The 21450-nt window shown below is 43.2% G+C and overlaps 1 protein-coding gene across 1 annotated transcript in view; it reads right to left on the bottom strand.

Annotated features, from left to right (window-relative positions):
* The window catches only part of BANP (BTG3 associated nuclear protein), a 331188-nt gene that overhangs the window by 129209 nt on the left and 180529 nt on the right, over positions 1 to 21450 (bottom strand). The window contains exon 8 of the mRNA XM_018560558.1: positions 17381 to 17548. Coding sequence (XP_018416060.1) covers positions 17381 to 17548 — 168 coding nt within the window. The remainder of the gene's footprint in view (positions 1 to 17380; positions 17549 to 21450) is intronic.

The following is a 21450-nucleotide window of genomic DNA, read 5'->3' as shown; positions in this document are numbered from 1 at the left end:
GTACATTCCACCATTGACAAAATGTGATGATATAGCAGGTTAACAACGGAGAGAGAAGAAGTAATTGAAAGCATTGGAAGTTCTTGTAATTGTAATATACACACTGGAAAGGCCCTATGCCCCAAATCACACACTGCCCTTTCTGGAAGAGGACAAGACAGTTGCACCACGTGTGCATGAGTCAGAGCGGCAGACCCCCATGTTGCATTGATTCGAATTGGAAACCGAAGATCTATCAATGTCCATCAAACTTGTGGAGGAAATACCAGTCGCTAAGCTTAGAATAAATGTATATCTCATTAATCCAATTCCGCTGCAGGAGTGTAAGATTGTGACTAACGGATTATGTGGATTGGAACAACATTCACCATATTTATTCCCAGAGAATTTTTGTGCAAGTCATTCTAAATTGAGAAAGCTGGTTGGATGACCAGTGGAACTTCTTCAAGAAAAAAACAGCCAGTCCAGTTGCCGTGACTTCTTTTTTACAGATACACCATGACCTGGATGAATGAGAACCTTCACAGACACAGTGCAGGATTGGATACCCTGTCCAGGATTCATTGGGGCCCATGACAATGGAGAAGAGCTCTACACCCATTTCTGGGTTCGTGAGCAGACAATGTTCTCCCAGAGCTCCACATTTTATTGAGAGTCCAGAGGGGGGCAGGGCCACCAGCAATATAGTGTCCCCTAGAGCAAGGGTAGCCAAACTTTGTCCCTCTAGCTGTTGTGGAGCTACAAATCCCATAAGGCAGTGCAAGACTCCGACAGGCGTGACTTCCAGAGGCAGATGCATGATGGGATAAATCCTAATTCCTGGTCCTTGCGTGAGCTGAACTTCTTGGTTGTGTATTCTTTATACATCCCTATGGAAAATCCTTTAGGAAAAAGGTAGCCAACTTTAGCTCTCTTGCCATCGGCAGTGATTTCAGCCAGGAGTGCGGAATTGTTCAAGAAACTAATGGATGATTTCCTGAGGGACCGTAATATACAGGGGTACAAGTACTCCTAAGAAAGAGATGATGCGTGGACCTATATGGGTTGGACTTGATGGACTTATGTCTTTATTCAACCCAAAATACTATGTAACTATGAATCTACAAATCTCCCCATCAGGGATGCAGAAGGCAAGTATCACATAGTGGGAGACAGAGCTCTACCCTACGCTATCCCACTACCCAGTGAGTGGGATAGTGCATGCTGTGGTTGTGGCCCTTGAAATAAAAGAACAGAGGCAGACACAACCCTGTAGGGAGATGGTTGATACCACCTCATACCCAATATACACCCCCCTGTGCTGCCCACAACCCAGAAAATGAAACCCATGTGATTTGATTTCCCTTAAATACAAAATGGTGCGCAACTTGCAAGTGCTGAAAAGAATATATCAAATTAAACTGGAAAAAAACTCTCTACTTGGAAAGAACTGCATTAAGTGCAGTGTAGTTTGTTGTGATTGGAATTTACAAAATAAAGTTTTTTTGCAATGACGCACATCATTTTACGAGGTTCTCAATCAACCCAAAGGAATGCTTGTTTGCTGAAGGCCCACAAACCTGAACTCTCTGCATGGCCAGATGAGGTGACTGTCATCGTATGTCAGCGTGTTCCTCCCACAGGTCTCCAAAAAATGACAAAATATTTGTTTTTATCTCCAAAGCACGCATCCAAGGGGAACAAACAGATTATTAGCTATTCATTCTGCAGATTTCCAACAGCACTTTGTGTTTTCCCCGCAGAGATCGCTTTAGTGGATGTACACCCATTTCAAATTTTAATATTTAGAAGGAAGCAAAACGTATTGTATGTATCCCTTATGAGAGACGTATAAAATGCTCACCATCTGTTTCTCAGTCACCAAGCCCAGCACAATATTCTTGTCCTATGACGGTTCCGCTTCGGATATACAGCTTGCGCACTGAATGCTACAGCGAGCAGTCATTAGTTGATTTTACTACCCCCTACTGCCGGGTGATTAAGCAGCTGGACCCTCTCGTTATTACAGAATTGGGAGAGTCAATTTTTGGACTTGGAAAAACCAAACCTCAATGTGTTTTCAATTCAAAGCCTGCACACACTAAATTGAAGCGGTTCCTTATTTTGTTTCTGTGCGCGCGCTATAGCACTCCGCACAGATACATTTCCACCAGCGTGTTTCGACTTGCCGATAAGGTGTAAATTGTGACTCCCCGTCTAACCCCATTACAAACATTCCTCACCCGGGGCCGGATCCCGGGGCATTTTTCCATATTGTAACTCTCCATCCGCACCTTGAATCAATCATTATGAAGAGCCGAGAATCACTTTTTTTTACTCTTATTTCTGAAGTGAGAAGAAGCTGAACATCTAGCATGCCTTGGAAGGATGAATTTTGGAATGCAGCTTTTTTTCTCCAATCTCCCCTACGTTTCAGAAGTAAATGAAACATTGCAGACCTGAGGCTAAAGCACTCAAATTAGAGATATATAGAAGATTAGAGCACATCCTGGAGGGCATTTGTGGAACCTACTTGGGCCTTCTCCAGGTTCCTGTGAATGTCCTCTAATGAGATAAAGCAGTTACAAATTTTCCTAAAGCCGATGGCTGTGGACATCTGAGGGGAGTCAGAAGATGTATGAAGGAGCTAAACAATGCTCGGAATGAGCTCATCTCAGGGGAAACTATAGCAATTAGTAAACAAATATCCAACGTAGCTGATCCCCATTTCCGATGCGAGTGTCCGATGCAATCAGTACAGGGGTCAAAGCCAGAAGGTCAGCACGGTACAAAAGGAGCAGTCAGAGGCAGAATCCAGAGAACAAGCAGAGGTCAAGGGCAGGCAGCAATCAGTCGAAGTCAAAGCAATCCGGGTCAAGGTAACAGGCAAACAACTAGCAGGAACACAAGCACAAGCTGAAAGACCGTTCAGCACTGACCCATTGGGTCAGCTGGTTTAAATAGGATCACCTATCAGAGAGCAGCGTGCCACGTTCCGTTGTGTGTGCATGCGCACTAGCGCATGTTCTCCGGCAACTCGGAAGACTGGGACCCGCGCATGCGCAGTAGCACGCAAACTCCCCGATATGGCCTTACACTTGGCCAGCAGGCTGCTTACTCTGCTGTTGCCTGTTATGTGTGCTAACTGTCTTACTCTGCTCTAGCCTGTGTCCTTCCTGCTGTCCCTGGCAACACAGTCGACATGAAATGAATGCAATTACTCTTGTGATCCCTGCTCTGCTGTATGGCTGCATAACATACAAGTAACAGCAAGAGCTTGCACTCTGTCCTGCCCTACCTCCTGCAAGCTCTCTGGAATACTAATCAACACATTGGCGATTCACACACTGAGCAGCGTTCCTTCAGCAATCCCACCAAAGTCCCTCTTCTTCAAGCGCATCATCTTGCATGTCAAACTTTTTTACTGCAAGCCTGGTGCAAACTTTCAGCTAGCATTCAGCAATTTGATACAAAACCAGTTTTTAAAGAATCGCACTGACTGGGGCCCCGTTTGTCAAAAAAACACAATATAATGTATTATTAAAGCAAAAACCCAGAATAGAAAAACAGCATTACATTTCAGGAAGTAAATGAACGTGCGTACGGACAGACCGGGGAAGGACGGAGAACTGAAAACACATGCTAACGTCAGGCCAATATAATTAAATTTTACAACAGAAAGGGGCACCTAGTTTATGCAATAAATATCAGATGACGCTCGGGAGACCAGCGTATTTACTACACGCTCAGACCATACAGTGCAGTGTGTCAAGATCTGTCAGTATATTATATGGCGATATATATTGTACATATATGAAGGCTCCTCCGGGGGTGTGTGGTGACATCCATCATCACAACAAAGGCATAGAGAAGATAGAGGGACCATGTGTGATGAATGTCTTGTGGCCTCTGATGCCCCTTGAAAGGATTACCTGTCCTCCAGGAAGGGTATAATTCACTCCGGTATCCGGCAAAACATTCACAGAGCTCTGATCCGGGCAGAGATGAGAACTGAAAGGTGAGTTACGGCTAACACGTTTCCCAGAATTTCACCACCACCATGAGAGAGCCAAGACAGCTGCCTGCACATGTAAAGGCTGCAATTTGCCAAATGGGTATTTGTAAAAAAAAAACAAGCTAGGAATAAGGCTTATTTTCTCTACAAAAATAAAACATTATTGTACTCAAGTCTACTGATTTACTTAAACATGTCAATATTGTAAAAAAAATAAGGCGCACGTTTCTGTAGGGTTCAGGTTTTTAGGTTGTCACCCTAAATGAGCTTCTGCTCTGCATCAGTGTATTCCTCTGGTTGGTAGCGTGTGGTCAGCATGAGCTTCGTACATCGCAGGACATGGCCGCTCAAAAACCTTCCCAGCTTCCCAAAAAACTTTAATTGCTTATGACCAGCAAAATCCCAAAACTTTGATTGTTTGTACTCTTCTTTGGCCTCTGATGCACATGTAAGCCCCCAGAAAAGGAATTTATCAGTAGGCATAGCTTCAGAACTGAGTTTCTTGAAAGGTCATAAAACGTCCTCATAGAGCTCTAAGTTCAGGATTGCCTTCATCTTTCACACATGATAAAATATGTTTCATTGGATCATTAATTAAAGCAAATGTTCCCATTGAAGGGTTAATCCTTCAACACATGACCTGCTGGCAACCTGGAGTGAAAAAAAGGGCTGGTTTATTAAATTGTTCCTCAGCCCCTGGTCCTCAAGTACACTATATGACCAAGGGTTTGTGGACGCCTGTCCATCACTCCTTTATCAGCTTGAGGACATCCTATTCCAAAACCACGGGCATTAATATGAATCTATGGGGAATATGGTGAACTTCCCAAAAGGTCTTAATTTCTAGATTTCCTTTACTTTCCACAGTGATTTAATGTGGTGCCACTGGCTTAGCCACCATCAAAGCTGTTTCATCCGAGGGACATTTTCAAGTGTTCCGCATTCCCCCATTGCCATTCGCTCGAAGTTTACATACAGTCACTTGGTGCTACTGTCCAACCCCTTACCTACATCATAGTGACTCATAGCATAGATTAGGGCCTGCAGATATGGGCTCCTGTTCCCTTTAAAACTGCTTTTTTCCTCTTAGATATCAATAGGAATGCAGTTGAGAAGGAGGTCAACTACAGGTTCCAAAAAACGCCCCTTCCTCACCAATGAAACCACAAAATTACTCATTCACTCCCTTGTTATCTCTCGGCTTGTCTATTGCAACTCCCTCCTCATTGGCAAACCTCTACACAGGCTCCTCTCCCTTCAGTCTATCATGAATGCTGCTGCTAGACTCATCCACCTAACCAACCGCTCAGTGTCTGCAACCCCCCTCTGCCAATCCCTACACTGGCTTCCATCCCCCGCCCCCCTCTGCCAATCCCTGCACTGGCTTCCAGTAGCCTAAATAATTAAATTCAAAATATTAACAACCACTCACAAAGCCATCCACAACTCTGCCCCCGGCTATATCTCCAACCTTGTCTCAAAAGTATCACCCCAACCATCCCCTCCGCTCTTCCAAAGACCTCCTGCTTTCCAGCTCCCTTGTCAACTCCTCCCATGCTCGCCTCCAGGACTTCACTAGAGTCTTTTCCATCCTCTGGAACTCTTTACCCCAACCTGTCCGTCTATCTCCCACTATGACTGCCTTTAGGTGATCCCTAAAGACTCATCTCTTAACCCACCTCTCCCACCTCAACTTAACCACTCAACCATCACATTCTCAAACAATTCATCCCCACACAGCTCCCTCCTCATGTATCACTTGCCCTTCCCTTTTAGATTGTAAGCCCTCAGGGGCAGGGCCCTCCTTACCATCTTGTCTTAATTTGTATTGTGATTGTAATGTCTTCCTTATATTGTAAAGTGACGCGCAAACTGTTGGCGCTATATACATCCAGTATAATAATAGTAATACAGGTCAGATGTACCTGTGAAAGCACTCAGATGGAATCAGACTCTAGAAAACTAAGTGTCTTTCAAAGAGAAGGTCAAGGTTTTCCTGCAATAAAAATGAGATCATGCTTTGATGTCTTTAAAATGCTTCTCTCCTTCGAATCCACTCCAGTCAAGATAGTTCCCGCTGAAGTTAATCTCATGTACTAGACAAACACGCTGCACCATATGGCTGCTCGGCTGAAGGCCTACAGGTTTGATAACCTCAAAGTCACGAGCAATCCAATACAAGCCAATCCCAAAGGAAAATATCAATAATGTTAAATAATCAAAGTAATTTGTCATACAGGCCTGGATTACAGAACTGGCACGATATCGAGGCTAAGCGAGGCTTCTAAGTTCATCATTTGGATGAAAATTGGAGACCTTAGCAAACATTCTAAACTCAAAGTGAAATGCTTTGATGCAATGTTACAGCAAGTTTCGCAATGTGACCTCAGGAAGCCTTTGAGGGACAAGGAAGGCGAGAAAAGTAGATTACTGTTGCAGGAATGATGAAGGGTTCACCATATTGCCAATGGCTTATGGGTAACCTATTCTGACAAGACCATGGCACACAGCCTTCGAGAAGAGAAAAACAAAACAGAACGCATATGGTGTGAAGATTACATGTTGGCTGTTGGGGCGAGCGGTACAAACTTCGGCGGTCAAAGGCTCTTGCACAACCATGTCATATGTTTCCAAGTCACTGAGCCAGAGGAAATACTGAAACGCAACTTTGCTGTGAAATCAACTGCCTGTTCCAGTTGTTCGCTGCTAGAAATGTGTCGCTTTGTGAAATGATTGAAGTTGTAGGCACTTCATTTCCTCACTTAGCTGAGCTGGAAACTGGAATAAAGCAATTGAGTCTTAGCATCACCTTCATAAAATAAAGCTTACAAGTGTGAGTAGGGGAATCAGCTACGTGTCAGGCCAGGCCCTTATGTGTAGAGGGAGGTAAGATGGCTACTTCCTGTGCTATACTCCATGTCATAGTCCATGAATGCAGGATGATGCTGCAAAGGACCTATATAGGTGTATAATTAATTTTATTGGCCCTTATACAATATGTTATCATTTCCCAGATTTCAATAGAAGAGCAAACAGTCACAACTGTGACTACCCTACTAGAGCCTTGGTTCTCAACTGGTGGGTCGTGACCCAAAAGTAGGTTGCGAGCCCGTGTTCAGTGGGCCGCCGCATGCCTTCCACTTTTCTAGGAGAGAGGCTCCTCAGCCTCCCCCTAGTGCAGCAATATCAGTTCTCACACTGAGCAGCCATTCAAAATATGTTGCCTGGCACTAAGTGTCAGCTTGAGGTGGGGTGGGCTGGGGGAATGGCCGCGAGGGAGCTCCAGCCATACATGCATTGGTTACAGCTCCTTCGCATTTCCTGTAGAGGTGCCTGGACCGGGGTGATGTCACATTCTGGCTGAGGTCCTAATGTCTGAAATGACATCTACTTTGAGGGTAATTTATCAACAGTGGAGCAGCTGACCATGGCAACCAATCAGCTTCACTCCTTCATTTTCATTATTATACAGGATTTATAGAGCGCCAAAAGATTGTGCAGCGCTTCACAATATAAGGAATATATTACAATCACAATTCAAGACAAGATGGTAGGGAGGGCCCTGCCCATGAGGGCTTCCGATCTAAAAAGGAGGAGCCAGTGATACATGAGAAGGTAGCTGTGTGGGGATGAATTGTCTGAGAGCGTGATGGTTGAGCGGTTAGGTTGAGGTGGGATAGGCTTCCCTGAAGAGATGAGTCTTTAGGGATTGCCTAAAGGCAGTCAAGATGGGAGATAGACGGACAGGTTGGGGTAAAGACTCTTGTGAAGTCCTGGAGGTGACCATGGGAGGAGTTGATGAGGGAGCTGGAAAGCAGAAGGTCTTTTGAAGAGCGGAGGGGACGGTTAGGGTGATACTTTGAGACCAGGTTTGAGATATAGTTCATAGCTCAACTATGACAAACTGAAGAGAGAAGCAGATTGGTTACTATGGGCAATTGCCCCAGATTCAGTGTGCTCGTTTTGATAAATTCCCCCCTGTATGTTTTTGGCCCCCTCCTCTAAAATCAGACATTGCAAGTAGCAGGAAGGCACCTCACCCCTATCCTATGATGACAACTAGGTGTAGGTTTTAGACATATTTAATCTACATAAGTACATCAATCTGCCATGTTCATCATTAAACTCTGCAACTCCAGCCTTTGATACGTATTAATCTCAAGGAATCGTTTTATCTTCAAATGAAACAACTGGGAAAGCTGATCCAGGAAACGAATGTGACTGCCGTGGATGGAGTCAGAAAAGCAAGTTTCTCCCGGCTGTGAGGATAGCCGAGGTTTTGCTTTGCCTTCTGGATCAATATCATCAGAAAAGTTAGAACCTGGTGGCCTTTTTTTTCTATTTCTCCAACCTCTTTTTGCCGGTTTTGAGTTCCTTTTCCAGCACAACCTTCTAATTCTTGAAACTAACTCACCTGGAATTTGATCGCCACCAAGACCTTACATTCTTAAGATCTAAAAGTCTTAAGGTGCCCATACACCTTACGACCATCGCAAGACTTTTGTCTTGCTATGGTCGTATGCTCATTAAAAGCCCGTACGATCTGCCCACCTTGGACGGGCAGATCGTACTTGCGATCATCTGAAGCCCGCCCCGCTGAGGGGCGGGCTTCCGATGACGGCAATGCAGAACGGGCAGTGTGCGCGTGCGCACACCGGCCCGTTCCGCAGCTATCGGGCTAGCAGGCTAGAAACCCGCCTAGAATCGTACGATTCTCGGCTGGTTTTCAAGCATGTTGGCTCGACAAAAGACGTGCGACCGTACAGTAGAAACGGTCGCACGTCTTAGTTCACACTGCTCGATTCTCGTACGATCGCGGGATTTCGCCCGATTCTCGTACGAGAATCGAGCAGTGTATGGGCACCTTAAGTTTGCCTGTGCGCACCTACGACGGATCACAGAAAACGTAAAACTTTGAGACGAGATGTGGTAGCAGAAAATGTGTTTTTCTTTCTCCTCAGTAAATGGAATTTTAGAGCTAATGAGGCCTGACGGGTCAAACGAGTAGAACAAAAAATATTACAAACAAACCTTTGCCAATCAAAAGCCTAAAACATATTGTACCAATCTATTCTAACGACTAGCCAGTATTTGTACATGCCAAATCCGACTTCATCTGCTATTTTTTATTCCACTCTAAATGGAGCTGAAAGGTAATAAAACAAAAATCTGCTCTGACTTGTCAGCCATGTTACAATTCAACAAGCCTTGACCTAATAACGACTTGGGATGAGCCAGCCGCTGGCAGGCCAAAGGTCTCAGTGCACGGGAACAGTTACTAGATAGTCAGAGCCGGATTCCCTGTCCATGTCCACCCGCGTTCTGTTCATCGTTCACAATTTTGGGGCCGGTCCCTCCACTCGTGAGCAGCACATATAGGTCTTGTAGCAATTTTTGTGTGCGTCCGTCCGCAGTGTAACCCTTCTGGCAATAAAGCGAGAGGAGTCACAGAAAGTTCAACCAGATAAGATTTTAAAATACGACTAGTGCATGAGGTCAACCAGAACGGCTTATGCAGCTGGGGGGGGGGGAAGAGATTTACCCTCTCCACTTGTCCTGGTGACCACTGGGGCTACGAGAGGAAAAGTTTTCACTGAAGTAAGAACAGAAGAAGTAAGTGAGAAAAAATCCAATAGAAACACTTGTGTCAGTGACAACTTCTGCCTATGGGGCAAGAAGAGAAGGTAATTATCTCCAATGGGACACAGATGGGAATAAAATCCTGAATCGAGTTAATCATTGCTATTCTAAGGAACAAAAAAATGGCTTTAGATATACTTAAGGGCCCGTTCAATCCAGGTGCAGTGCGTTCCGGCCCAATTCTGGCCAGCTCACTTTTTAGTGGGGCAGGAGGGGGGGCGTGGTGGGCCATTGAAGTGAATGGCACCTCTGGCCACAATGCGATCGGCGGCACATGATTGCAAGGCACATTATGCCTGCGGTCCGGTGCGATCAAATGCTACAAGCACTATTTTGATCGGACCGGACCGCAGGCATAATGAGGGTGACCATGCTGCTCTGAATTCAGGAGCAGTGCAGCATTGTTGTCACACCATTACAGCAAGATGCATTAGGTGGGCCTAACTGACAGGATCAACAGGTACTTGTGTGACTGTGCAGGAGGACTAAGAGAAAGCTGGAAATGCAGATGCATAATTAAGTGCTGCAGCACATAGTTCAGAGTGCTGACTAGTGTGTGCAGTTCTAGGGTCGTGGGTTCAGTTTCCACCAGGGCTCTAATTGCATGGAGTTTGCCAAAGAAATTATACATATACACACACAGTATTATTATTATTATTATTATACAGGATTTATATAGCGCCAACAGTTTGCGCAGCGCTTTACAATATAGGGCAGACATTACAATCACAATACAATTCAAGACAAGATGGTAAGGAGGGCCCTTACAATCTAAAAGGGAGGGGCAAGTGATACATGAGGAGGTAGCTGCGTGGGGAGGAATTGTTTGAGAACGTGATAGTCGATATCAGTATATATATATATATATATATATATATCTATATATATACACACACACACACATATATATCTATAATGTAAAGGATTTCAGCCACTAATGAACAACTGACATCTGCACTGTTACACAAGTTTCCAATTAAAGTCCTTGATTCCTGTTTTGAACACATTCTTTTCTGGGCTGAATACTGGTATGCAGACTCAAACACCTTCAGGCAATGTAAAAACCATCAAGCGTGTTATATTTACATGCTATTATTACATGCTATTACCTTCACTGTCACACGGAGACTCGCATGTCTGATAGACCTGATCTGATGTTTTCATATTTACTCTTCCTGAATTTCCACATCTGAGCACAAAGCAATGAGAAGGAGTATTTGTAGAGCATTACTTGTCCCTGAAACGTTTCACATTTACGTCAGAGGAAACTCTGATGTCTCGCACATGGCCTGCACATCAGAGACGGGGCATCTGCCTTTATAGCTCCGATATCTCATTCACAGAGGTGGGTGAATTTGGGGCACATTGTCAGCTGGAGTTCTGCAAGAGTAATTATGTCACAGAACAGCAACACAACACTCCAGAAGTGATTCATAAGCATGCCTCTCCGCCCCCATCTGTATCTCCAACTTTGTCTCAAAGTATCACCCTAACCGTCCCCTCCGCTCTTCAAAAGACCTCCTGCTTTCCAGCTCCCTCATCAACTCCTCCCATGCTCGCCTCCAGGACTTCACTAGAGTCTCTCCCATCCTATGGAACTCTCTACCCCAACTTGTCCGACTATCTCCCACGCTGACTGCCTTTAGGCGATCCCTTAAGACTCATCTCTTCAGGGAAACCTATCCCACCTCAACCTAACCGCTCAACCATCATTTTCTCAAATAATTCATCCCCACACAGCTACCTCCTCATGTATCACTTCCCCCTCCCTCTTAGATTGTAAGCCCTCAGGGGCGGGGCCCTCCTTACCATCTTGTCTTGAATTGTATTGTGATTGTAATGTCTTCCTTATATTGTAAAGCGCTGCGTAAACTGTTGGCGCAATATAAATCCTTTATAATAATAATAACAATTCAGTTTGAGTTTGTAGAAGATTGGGAGGATTGTGGATCTTCTAAACCACACTTAGTGGGGATCTGTGACCCCCTCCCCCACATCCTTCAACCAACCTCCACTGTATTATCTGTACTGGTCCACAGTATAAGGGAATTCCATTTTCAAACAGAAAAAATGTTTTCTTTTCTTTTAGAAATGAAATTGGCATTGTGAGTCCGGTCTAGAAGCACTTAGTATAGTATTTCTTCAATCAATTCAGATTTATAAACCATACAACCGTCTTCTGTACCTCCATACCACGCGCTGTGTGTTTTTACAATTTGTAGCGACAGAAGATTTTACTATCACGCAAAAATCTTTATTTTTTAGGTTTAGTGGTCAATTACGGCATAAAAACAATTATAACTCCGCTCTCCAGCTATTTTTTTTTCTTAATATCACCTTTCCGTAAAAAAGAGGAGTTTAATCTGTCAAAATCAATTGCGTAGCCAAATTTAATGTCAATGTCTCCTCCACACGTCGGGGCTCAGTGATCTATGGCCTGGCTTCTCTGATGTGGTTTGGAACTTTTCACCGTCTGGTCATTTGTTTTTTTTTTGAGTTTAGGATTAAATGTAAAAGGCTAATTTTCCTGCCAGAATGCATTGTGTTGTATTTCAATAGAAACTCGTTATAACCAAGTGACAGTAAACAAAACACATGAAGAACGTTGACTTGAATCGATTATTATGGAAACATTTATACTGGCACAAACCTACAAATATCTGCAAATGCCAAGCTGGGGAAACCAAGAAGCCAGAGAGCCTGTCCAACTCTACTCAGCCTACACCCATCCTGCCCAAACTCCTACCACTTCCCGGTCTGTACATCAGGACCAATGGGGTGAACTACTTAAAGGAGCAGTATCTTCATGATAGCACTGGTCTTGCAAGAATCTTTGTTGAACCATACTTAAAAGTTAGGAGAACCTACACATTCTGTATCTACTGATGTGACAATATTCCTACAGCATATTCCCCTTATACATCAAACTCCTAATCTTTGACAAAAATCACCCTGCCATAAAATGAAGGCATTGTATACTCATGGAAGTGAATCCAATGATGAAGATGTTCCTGACAGCCATGCAAAGTCCTTGTGTATGAGACCGAACTCTAGTGTAAATCTTTATAATGCCTCATCATTCCTCCGGAAGCATTCTAATAGCAAATATTTTGCTGCTACAAATCTTTATTCATTCCTGTTCATTTCTCACAAAACTCTGTAAAACCTTCATATGTCCACCTCAAAAACCTTTCTTTTTTTTTTTTTACATTCTCCTCAGAAACCTTCAGCGTCCAATCCATAGGTCCTCTTCACAAACCCCACTCCTTCATATGTCCTTCCCACAAACCTACCACTTCCATATGTTCACCTTAGAAATATTTCACATTCTTATGTCCTTCACAGAAACCTCCATCTTCCATATGTCCTTCTCACAAACCCCATGCTTATATACATCTTTCTCACAAACCCCTCTCTTCCATACATCCTCCTCACAAACCCCACTCTTCCATACATCCTCCTCACAAACCCCTCTCTTCCATACATCCTCCTCACAAACCCCACTCTTCCATACATCCTCCTCACAAACCCCGCTCTTCCATACATCCTCCTCACAAACCCTACTCTTCCATACATCCTCCTCACAAACCAAACTTTTCCATATATCCTCCTCACAAACCAAACTCTTCCATACATCCTCCTCACAAACCAAACTTTTCCATATATCCTCCTCACAAACCAAACTCTTCCATACATCCTCCTCACAAACCCCGCTCTTCCATATATCCTCCTCACAAACCAAACTCTTCCATACATCCTCCTCACAAACCCCACTCTTCCATACATCCTCCTCACAAACCCCACTCTTCCATACATCCTCCTCACAAACCAAACTCTTCCATACATCCTCCTCACAAACCCCGCTCTTCCATAGGTTCTCCTCACAAACCAAACTCTTCCATAGGTTCTCCTCACAAACCAAACTCTTCCATACGTCCTTCCCACAAACCTAGCTCTTTCATTTCCACCTCAAAAACCTTTCTTATTCTTATGCCCTTCCCAGAAACCTCTATCTTCAACACATCCTCAGTCCAAGCCTTACTGTTCCAAATGTTCTCCTCACAAACCCTACTCGACCATAGTCTCCTCACAAACCTCACTCCTCCATACGTCCTTCCCACAAATCTACCGTTTCCATATGTCTAACCTCAGAAACTTTCCTCTTTCTTATATCCTCCTCAGAAATCTCCGCCTTCCATGTGTCCTACTTTTCACTCTTTCATAAGTTCTTCTCACAAATCTACCTCTTCCATATGTCTTCCTCCCAAACCTTTATCTTCCATATAATTTCAGCTGTAGTGAAACACACTGGGGTAATATGTTAGCATTTATATGCTGCCCTCTGAATGGACAGAGACGGAGTGACTGGCCTTCATTTTTGCTTAGCATACACAAAATACATAGATTACACTACACACAAACAAAGGAGGACATGCTAAGAGTTTTAGTTCAGTGTGAGGTTCAACATCTTGAAAGAAACATCATCAGAAGAGCCTGCATTGATTTACAGTTGTCGAGTGATGATGTTTCTGGAAAAACATCCAAGTTCACAGTCAGAAAATAGTTTCCTTTAAAAGCTTAATCCACTAACAAGGTCTGTTGGAGATTGTATGGGTCTGAAACAAGTTGTCCACCAGGGAAAACATGATTCCAGATTGCATCACGAGCATCTAGATTTCTATCTTCCACATTCATAACGACATGGTCCAAGAAATATAAAAACCACCTGTGATGAGATTAATGAAAAATCAAATCTACATTTGCTCATGGCAAGCAGTGTGTAGGCCCAGGTGTCTAGCTGTGATTGACAGAGGAGCCGAACACATGGCTAGACTAAAGTATACTGACTGAGCAATTGGGTCACCACCTCTGCGCCCTGAGGTCTCTCTCCTGCCAAAACACAATAATCCCCATCATGTGTGGATTAATCATCTGTCCAACAACAACTAATATCTACTTTTGGATGGGGTGGGGAAAATTAGAATCTGTGTTAGCTTTATTTTTACAACTGTCTGTGTCCCTGATTGGGGAAATGTCTTATTATTTCCTGTTGTGCCACATGGAAAGGTGGTCAGGGAAAATATACCCAAGTGGAAGTTCTACCTATGACAGATGTAACTATACTAGTTGTCGCTATTGGATGATTCCCCCCCCAGTGGTTCTGATGACTACTGTAAAATTGTATCTTTCCCTTCATTCTCGCTCCTGATGACAATGGTCACTAGGTCACAAAGTGACATTGGCTCTACCCAATAGAGGAGCAGACAGCAACAAAAACCTGAAAGGTTCTAACAATTTCCCACTCTACCCAAAACTAGAAGAACTATTAGGCTGGGATTCTACTTGAAAAAAGGTCCTTCACCCCTATTTCTTGTGCCCCAGCTTTCATGGATGAACTCTTTAGGCAGTACTGCAAGTAAACAGGAGTTCTACCGAGTGACTAATGTGTACAAAGTGCTCTTCAAAGTAATATCCGATTCTGCAGATGTTGGGCTCCCAAAGGTAGCAGCTGAAAAATCGTTCTCTTTCACAGGAAAGTGGACTACCGTTCCAAGACTTTGGCGAGGAGAGGCGGGAATACCTGGATGTTTCTGCAGCTCTCGGTGTGAACACATAGCTGACATACTTCCAGTGACTGTGGGATACAGGAAGACGGCTGGAAACATTCTGCGGCCCTGCTTATTATGGCAAGTGCGCAGTCGAAAACTGGGGATAAACACCTGGAAGGCTATCTACAACATGAGCCAAAAAAACCTCTTGGAAATAAAGATATATAATGTCACAGCAGTATCAGATCTGATCATTAATTATTGCTCCCGCTTGATTTAGGGATTTTTCAAAGACTGGCAACGCAGGACTCCCCTTCGAGCTGCTGAATGCTGAACGTGGCTGATGCGCATTTTACCTGACCTGGTAGAACAGATAAAACTCCTGAGTCAGCTCATTAGCTTTACCAGACTGCATAACTACTTATACTTGTTTAATTACTAATTCTCTGCCTACTTGTTTCATTTCAGCTTCTTGGAAGGGAGACAGTTTGGAGAATTGAACTTTTCCACTGAAATCAGAGTTTGGCCCTCTGTACTGAAGATACAGTGGTTACACTTCATAAGCATCCAAAAAGACCAGTACAGGGAATAATTTCTGCTCCCCATTTCTCTGGGAGAGGCTCCAAAATGCTGCTTTTAATATAAGTTGTAGAACTCTTCCACAACACGGCTGTAACTCATAGGCGGGAGCCAAGAATACCCCATGTAAACAGTGGACGGGCCAAGGTTACCAGGCGTACAAGAGACTCTATGCTACCTGCCCTGGGCTCTGAACTGGCTACTAACACCTCAATCATCAAAGGCTGGTCAATCTCCTCTGCTGATTGGTCACTTCTAGGCCTAAAAATAAAGGGATGGTACAAAAAAATGATGTTTTTTTTCTATTTCTTTCCAACTTTCGCCCTAAAAGCTACAGCTATGCAATTTTCATGTCCTTTCATTGTTAGATTTAATCAAATTTGAAAAGAAAAGGCAGATGCTAATTATGGTACCAACACCACTAGTGAAGCATTACAGGACCACAGCCACACATGTTTACTGATATATTTCATTTACAAAAAATTAAAAGAAGACAGTGTGGCCTTGTTGGAGGTCTAAGAGCGTGGACTGTTTTTATGCCCTTTAGCCTTACTCTAGGTGCTTTAGAAAGATGGTCTTAAAGTCTATGTAAAGCCCAAACTTGAATGGTTAAGACCATGGTGCCTGACCCTCAGGCCTTGGCCACTTACTGTGCAGAGTCAGAGCCCAAGATGATAGATGTGTTTTTGGTGACTACTCTGGCCAGTGAAGGAAAAATAGTATTTAGACCAAGTTCTACTAGTTACATTTTTTTGTTGTCTGTTCATTTTGCCTTTTTTTTTCTTTTTACCACAATCTTTTATAATTGATCTTGCGCACAGAATAATATCAAATGTGGCACAAGCAATTTTTAAGGGGGCTATTGGTAGCACAAATGGGGGCTTGCTGATTTGGAAATGGGCTCTAATAGCAGTGATCTCTATCAATCCCAATGAATGTGTCTCCTGAAGCATGTCCCCAGTCCCCAACAAACTCCCATAGCATGTTCACCATCTCTGACCATTTCCTGTTGCATGTCTGCAGTCTCTTACAGCTATCTGTAGCATTACATTCACTGAATAGTATGTGTGCCCCTTTGATGATGTCCGGGGACTGCGCTTGAGGTCCCCTATATCAAGTAAGTTGACCACCTTTGAGTTAAGGACTCTGTTAGGCTTGGTCTGTGCCCTACTGTGGAGCATTTCCCTTCACTTCCTGTAACAGAGACACAATAGGAAGTATGTGTAAAACTCTCCAAACCAAGGAGAAATCCCCTTTTAAACAACTTTCAACGGGAACGGGTGTCCCCATCGAAAGATTCCTCTCTATCGCTGTTCCATTGACAACTGTAAAATGTTGAGTTTCCCATCTCTTTCTCTGTCAGAGACGATGATTACCACAACAAACAGAAAGGATGAATCTCACCAGAAGGAGCACAGGCATCAATAAAAACATGAGAGAGTTTCTAACTAACCCTTCCGTCTAAAAACAGTCCCCAGGCAGTGATTGCTATCAAAAACATTGTAGTTATAATATGAGGTATTGAACATTGACAGTATGGAATATGGAATCATCTGGATAATTTCCCATGAATCCACAGTCCAGCACCAGGGAGGAAGATCAGGTCTGTATGACTTACCGGCTGCGTTGTATGAAGTGTTTGTTGGGGTTCTGCGCGAGAAGCTTTTTACCGCTAAGCTTTGCCCCCTCTGCTTCCTGCGCCAAGCTGTGCGGCACTTGGAGTCAATGCTTTGCTTTATCCGATACCAGTCGGACTCTGTGATCCGGAACTTGTGGAACAGATGACCTGTGTAAGAAAAGTAATAGAACCACAATTACTACTTTTAACTTTATTTTTAATTCCACCTAACAGTCAAACATGTTATATAGACAGGGCACGATGTTCTCTTGGTACTTGTGTGGGTTTCCTCTGTGTACTCTGGTTTCCTCCCACACTCTAAAGACATGCTGGTAGGTTCATTGGCTCCTTTCTAAAATGGCCCTGTACGTGGGTGCATGTGAGATAGGGACCATAGATAGTTACCTCATTGAGGGCAGGGGCTGATGTGAATGAATAATATGTAAAGTGCTGCGTAAATTGTCGGCATTAATAAATACTTTTAACATGCTTGTTTAGTGTAGAAAATAGATATTCAGGGGAACATTAGAGTTCTGTTCACATTATGCAGGTTTCAGTTGTATAACACGGCTGCTTGATGACTGCACCACACTGGCATTTCCAATTAGTTAGTATACTGTACCATACTGGCATTTTCCACTGCTTTGTATATTGCACCAGACTGCCATTTCCTAGTCCTTTGTATACTGTACCACACTGGCATTTCCCATTAGTTAGTATACTGTACCGTACTGGCATGTTCAACTGCTTTGTATATTGTACCACATTGACGATTTCCATTCCTTTGTGCATTGTACCACACTAGACATATGCAACTTGTTTCGTTTCGAATTAAAAATTCAGATGAATGTTCCAAAATTCAGACATTCGGACACATCTCCCGGGCGCAGCTCCCGTATGCAATTTGGAAATTCGGATCCCGAATGCCATTCGGGTCTAGGAGATTCAGCTTTAGTATTAATATCTGTATATGGTTTTCTGTGGTATTCGCAACGAAATATTCGTAAACGCTTCCGAAAGTAACAAAAATTCCAATTTCGCCTGAATCTGAATTAGGAACCAAACTGAATTTCGGATCAGAATGCCGAAATAACGAAATATCCAAACCAAACCGAATTTTTCCGCAGCTTACATGTCTATACCACACTGACATTTCCCATTCCTTCGTAGAGAAGGTGTTCATATCGCTGAACTTCGCATGATATTAAAGTAAGGAAAGCATCAACAGGAAATTATCCCATCGCAAGCCAGAAACCATTATGCACTAAGGCCTAAAAGGAAAAGTACATATTGTGCAGAAAATGGGAGTGCTTTTATATGAACCGGAGGAGCAAAGCCTTTATAAAGGAACAAAATGAAGGAAAAGTTCCTATTCAAAGACACTTAATATGATTACTGTAGTTTTAGCCAAAGAAAGTGTTTGTTTTTTTTGTTTCCTTGCCCTTTTGTTCAGAAGAAAGTACTTAACTTTTGCTTACCCACGCCAAGGTAAAGTTCTCACCTTTGCTGTACCATTTAGGTATCCAACCCCCACCACCACCATTCACAACTAAAAATAAATTAAACTGGAGGTTTCGCAGTCAGCGGATCTGGATTGGGCTCTTCAGCAGACATTGTACACAAACTTTTGCAAATTTCCGCACCAACAAAATTAATTTGCATAAATTGCCACACAAGAGTCATTGTATAGGGGAATGCGGACCGGCTAATAACAGTCCACATCGAGAAGTTGAATTTTGAAGAGATTTGCGAAAGTCGTCCAATATTAACAAACTTGGCCCAGCACCCCTTCGCAGAACGCTTGTACCATATGAGTCCACCGCCACAAAGGCGTGTAGCCGTAAAACTTTGAACTCACAGAGCTGAAATAAACTATAGCTTTTGACAGCTCGCTCTTTGGCAGACTATAAACATATTCTTTAATCATAACTTTGCATTTTTGCAAGCTTGAGAGATTTCATATGTGAAATGGTCTGTTTTGGTAGTGGCTTGGGTCCCAGGACGCCATTTGAAATACTGGAGGGAAAGAAAGCCAATTGTAGGGAGAAGGGGAAAAAAAACATTTCAAAACAAATGTGCACAGAAGGGAACAATTCAATCACTTCAACCTATAAAATTGAATGAAGCGTGGTTAGTCCACTGAACCCAACTGAGAAGCTGCCGTGTTCTATGCTCATATACACAGCAGTGGGAACCTTTATATGCAATAGACTGAAATCCTTTAAGCTGCCCAAACACGGAGTGGTCAGGCTGCTTAGAAACAAATGATCAGATTCTTGGTTATTAAAAGGGAACTATAATCTTTTAGGATATACAGTACATGTGAAAGCCATTGTGGAAGTAGAACTTTGCACAGGAAATTAAAATATGCGAACAGTCAGGTAAGAATCCTTAGACATACTATGTCTCTTCTGCAATAAAGGATTCTTACCTGACTGTTCGCAAACGTCTTGACAATGTATTCATGCACAGCTCAGTATGCGATCCCAGCACCTGCGGAGTGTCAGGATCAATGAAATCTCCCTACCCATACTCATGAGTTATAGCATCCAGGCATGGCCAATAAAGATGGCCGAAGACCCTGAACCGGGAACTCTCAGTGAACAGTCGCAGCACCTGCCAGGTTTAGGGATACATGAACTTCCCTGCCCATGCGTGGGAGTTAAAGCACCCATGTGTGACCAATCAATATGGCCAAGGACACCAAGCCCTCAGTGTGCAACCGCAGAACCTGCCAGGTGTCCGGATGAATGAACTTCACTGCCCATGCATGGGGCGTTACTGCATCCAGGTGAAGACATTCAAGATGGGTGAACCGCTAACCTGGAACCCTCAGTATGGAATATCGGCAACTACTGGGTGTCAGGATGCATAAACTCCCTGCCTATGCACAGGAGTTAAGGGATCCAGGCGCAGCATATCAAGATGACTAAAGATCCCAAACCCACAATACCAGTTGAAAATGTAGGCACTGGCAAGGGGAGGGGAGTGTAGTTCTGCTTTTTTTACATCTTTTAGGTGTGCATTTAATAAAAATCCATTTATATGTGTGGTTTGCAATTAAAAGTCACATTGTATTATTACATAGGCAGGCTCTGCTTCCTGCTTGTAGTGTCACACAGCAGTTGTGCCTTTCAGACCCTCTTATTTCAGCGTAGATCTATCAGACAGCGTTTGTCTGACTATCAACAACAAACTTTAAGCAGTATCTGCTGACATCACACAGCCACAAAGCTCCTGATATCCAAACAAGACACCATGTGCTCTAGACTTGCTAGGGCACAAAAGGGCATTTGGGAGCAACGGGGATTTCCTTCCCCACTACCACCCAGGAGGATGACACCAGCCCAGAAAACCAAAGATGTGAGCATGTACCAAAAATTCAGATGAATGTTCCAAAATTCAGACATTCGGACACATCTCCTGTATGCATACGGGAGCTCCCGGACGCAATTTGGAAATTCGGATCCCGAATGCCATTCGGGTCTAGGAGATTCAGCTTTAGTATTAATATCTGTATATGGTTTTCTGTGGTATTCGCAACAAAATATTCGTAAATGCTTCCGTAAGTAACAAAAATTCCAATTTCTGGCCAATTCCGGCCACTGCCATTCCGATCACCAGTCTGATTGGCCCTTAGTGTGGAAGATACCTTGAGAGCACTCACACATACGGAAAAAAAAATAGAATGGCTCCTCTGATGAGACTGTGACTAGGAAGAGTGAGGTGGAATATGCAGCTGCTGTATGAATATCAGAAACATAACAAAACTAAACTTTTCATTCTATTCCTTACAAAAAAAAAAAAAATCTGGATTCTCACAGGAACTGGTATGTTTAAGTCACTATTTCATTTTTATATACTTAAAAACAAAGAGAAAGGTATTCATTTTTTTGTCAGCCACTGTTTGGTCATAATTACCCTATTAAATTTATTTTCACAGATTCTTTGATATGAGAAGGTAGCAGCAATAAAACTTCTATTTTGTTTTGTCCTTTTTCAACCACCGAGCTGTAAAACTTCAAACTCTGAAATGTGGTTATTACTATTTTTATATCATTTATTATATG

Source organism: Nanorana parkeri, unplaced genomic scaffold (assembly GCF_000935625.1).
Source record: "Nanorana parkeri isolate BGI_ZX_2015 unplaced genomic scaffold, ASM93562v1 scaffold465, whole genome shotgun sequence".
Classification (NCBI taxonomy): Eukaryota; Metazoa; Chordata; class Amphibia; order Anura; family Dicroglossidae; genus Nanorana; species Nanorana parkeri.
The sequence above is the reverse complement of the archived record's forward strand: the minus strand, read 5'-3'. Positions and strand labels throughout refer to the sequence as shown.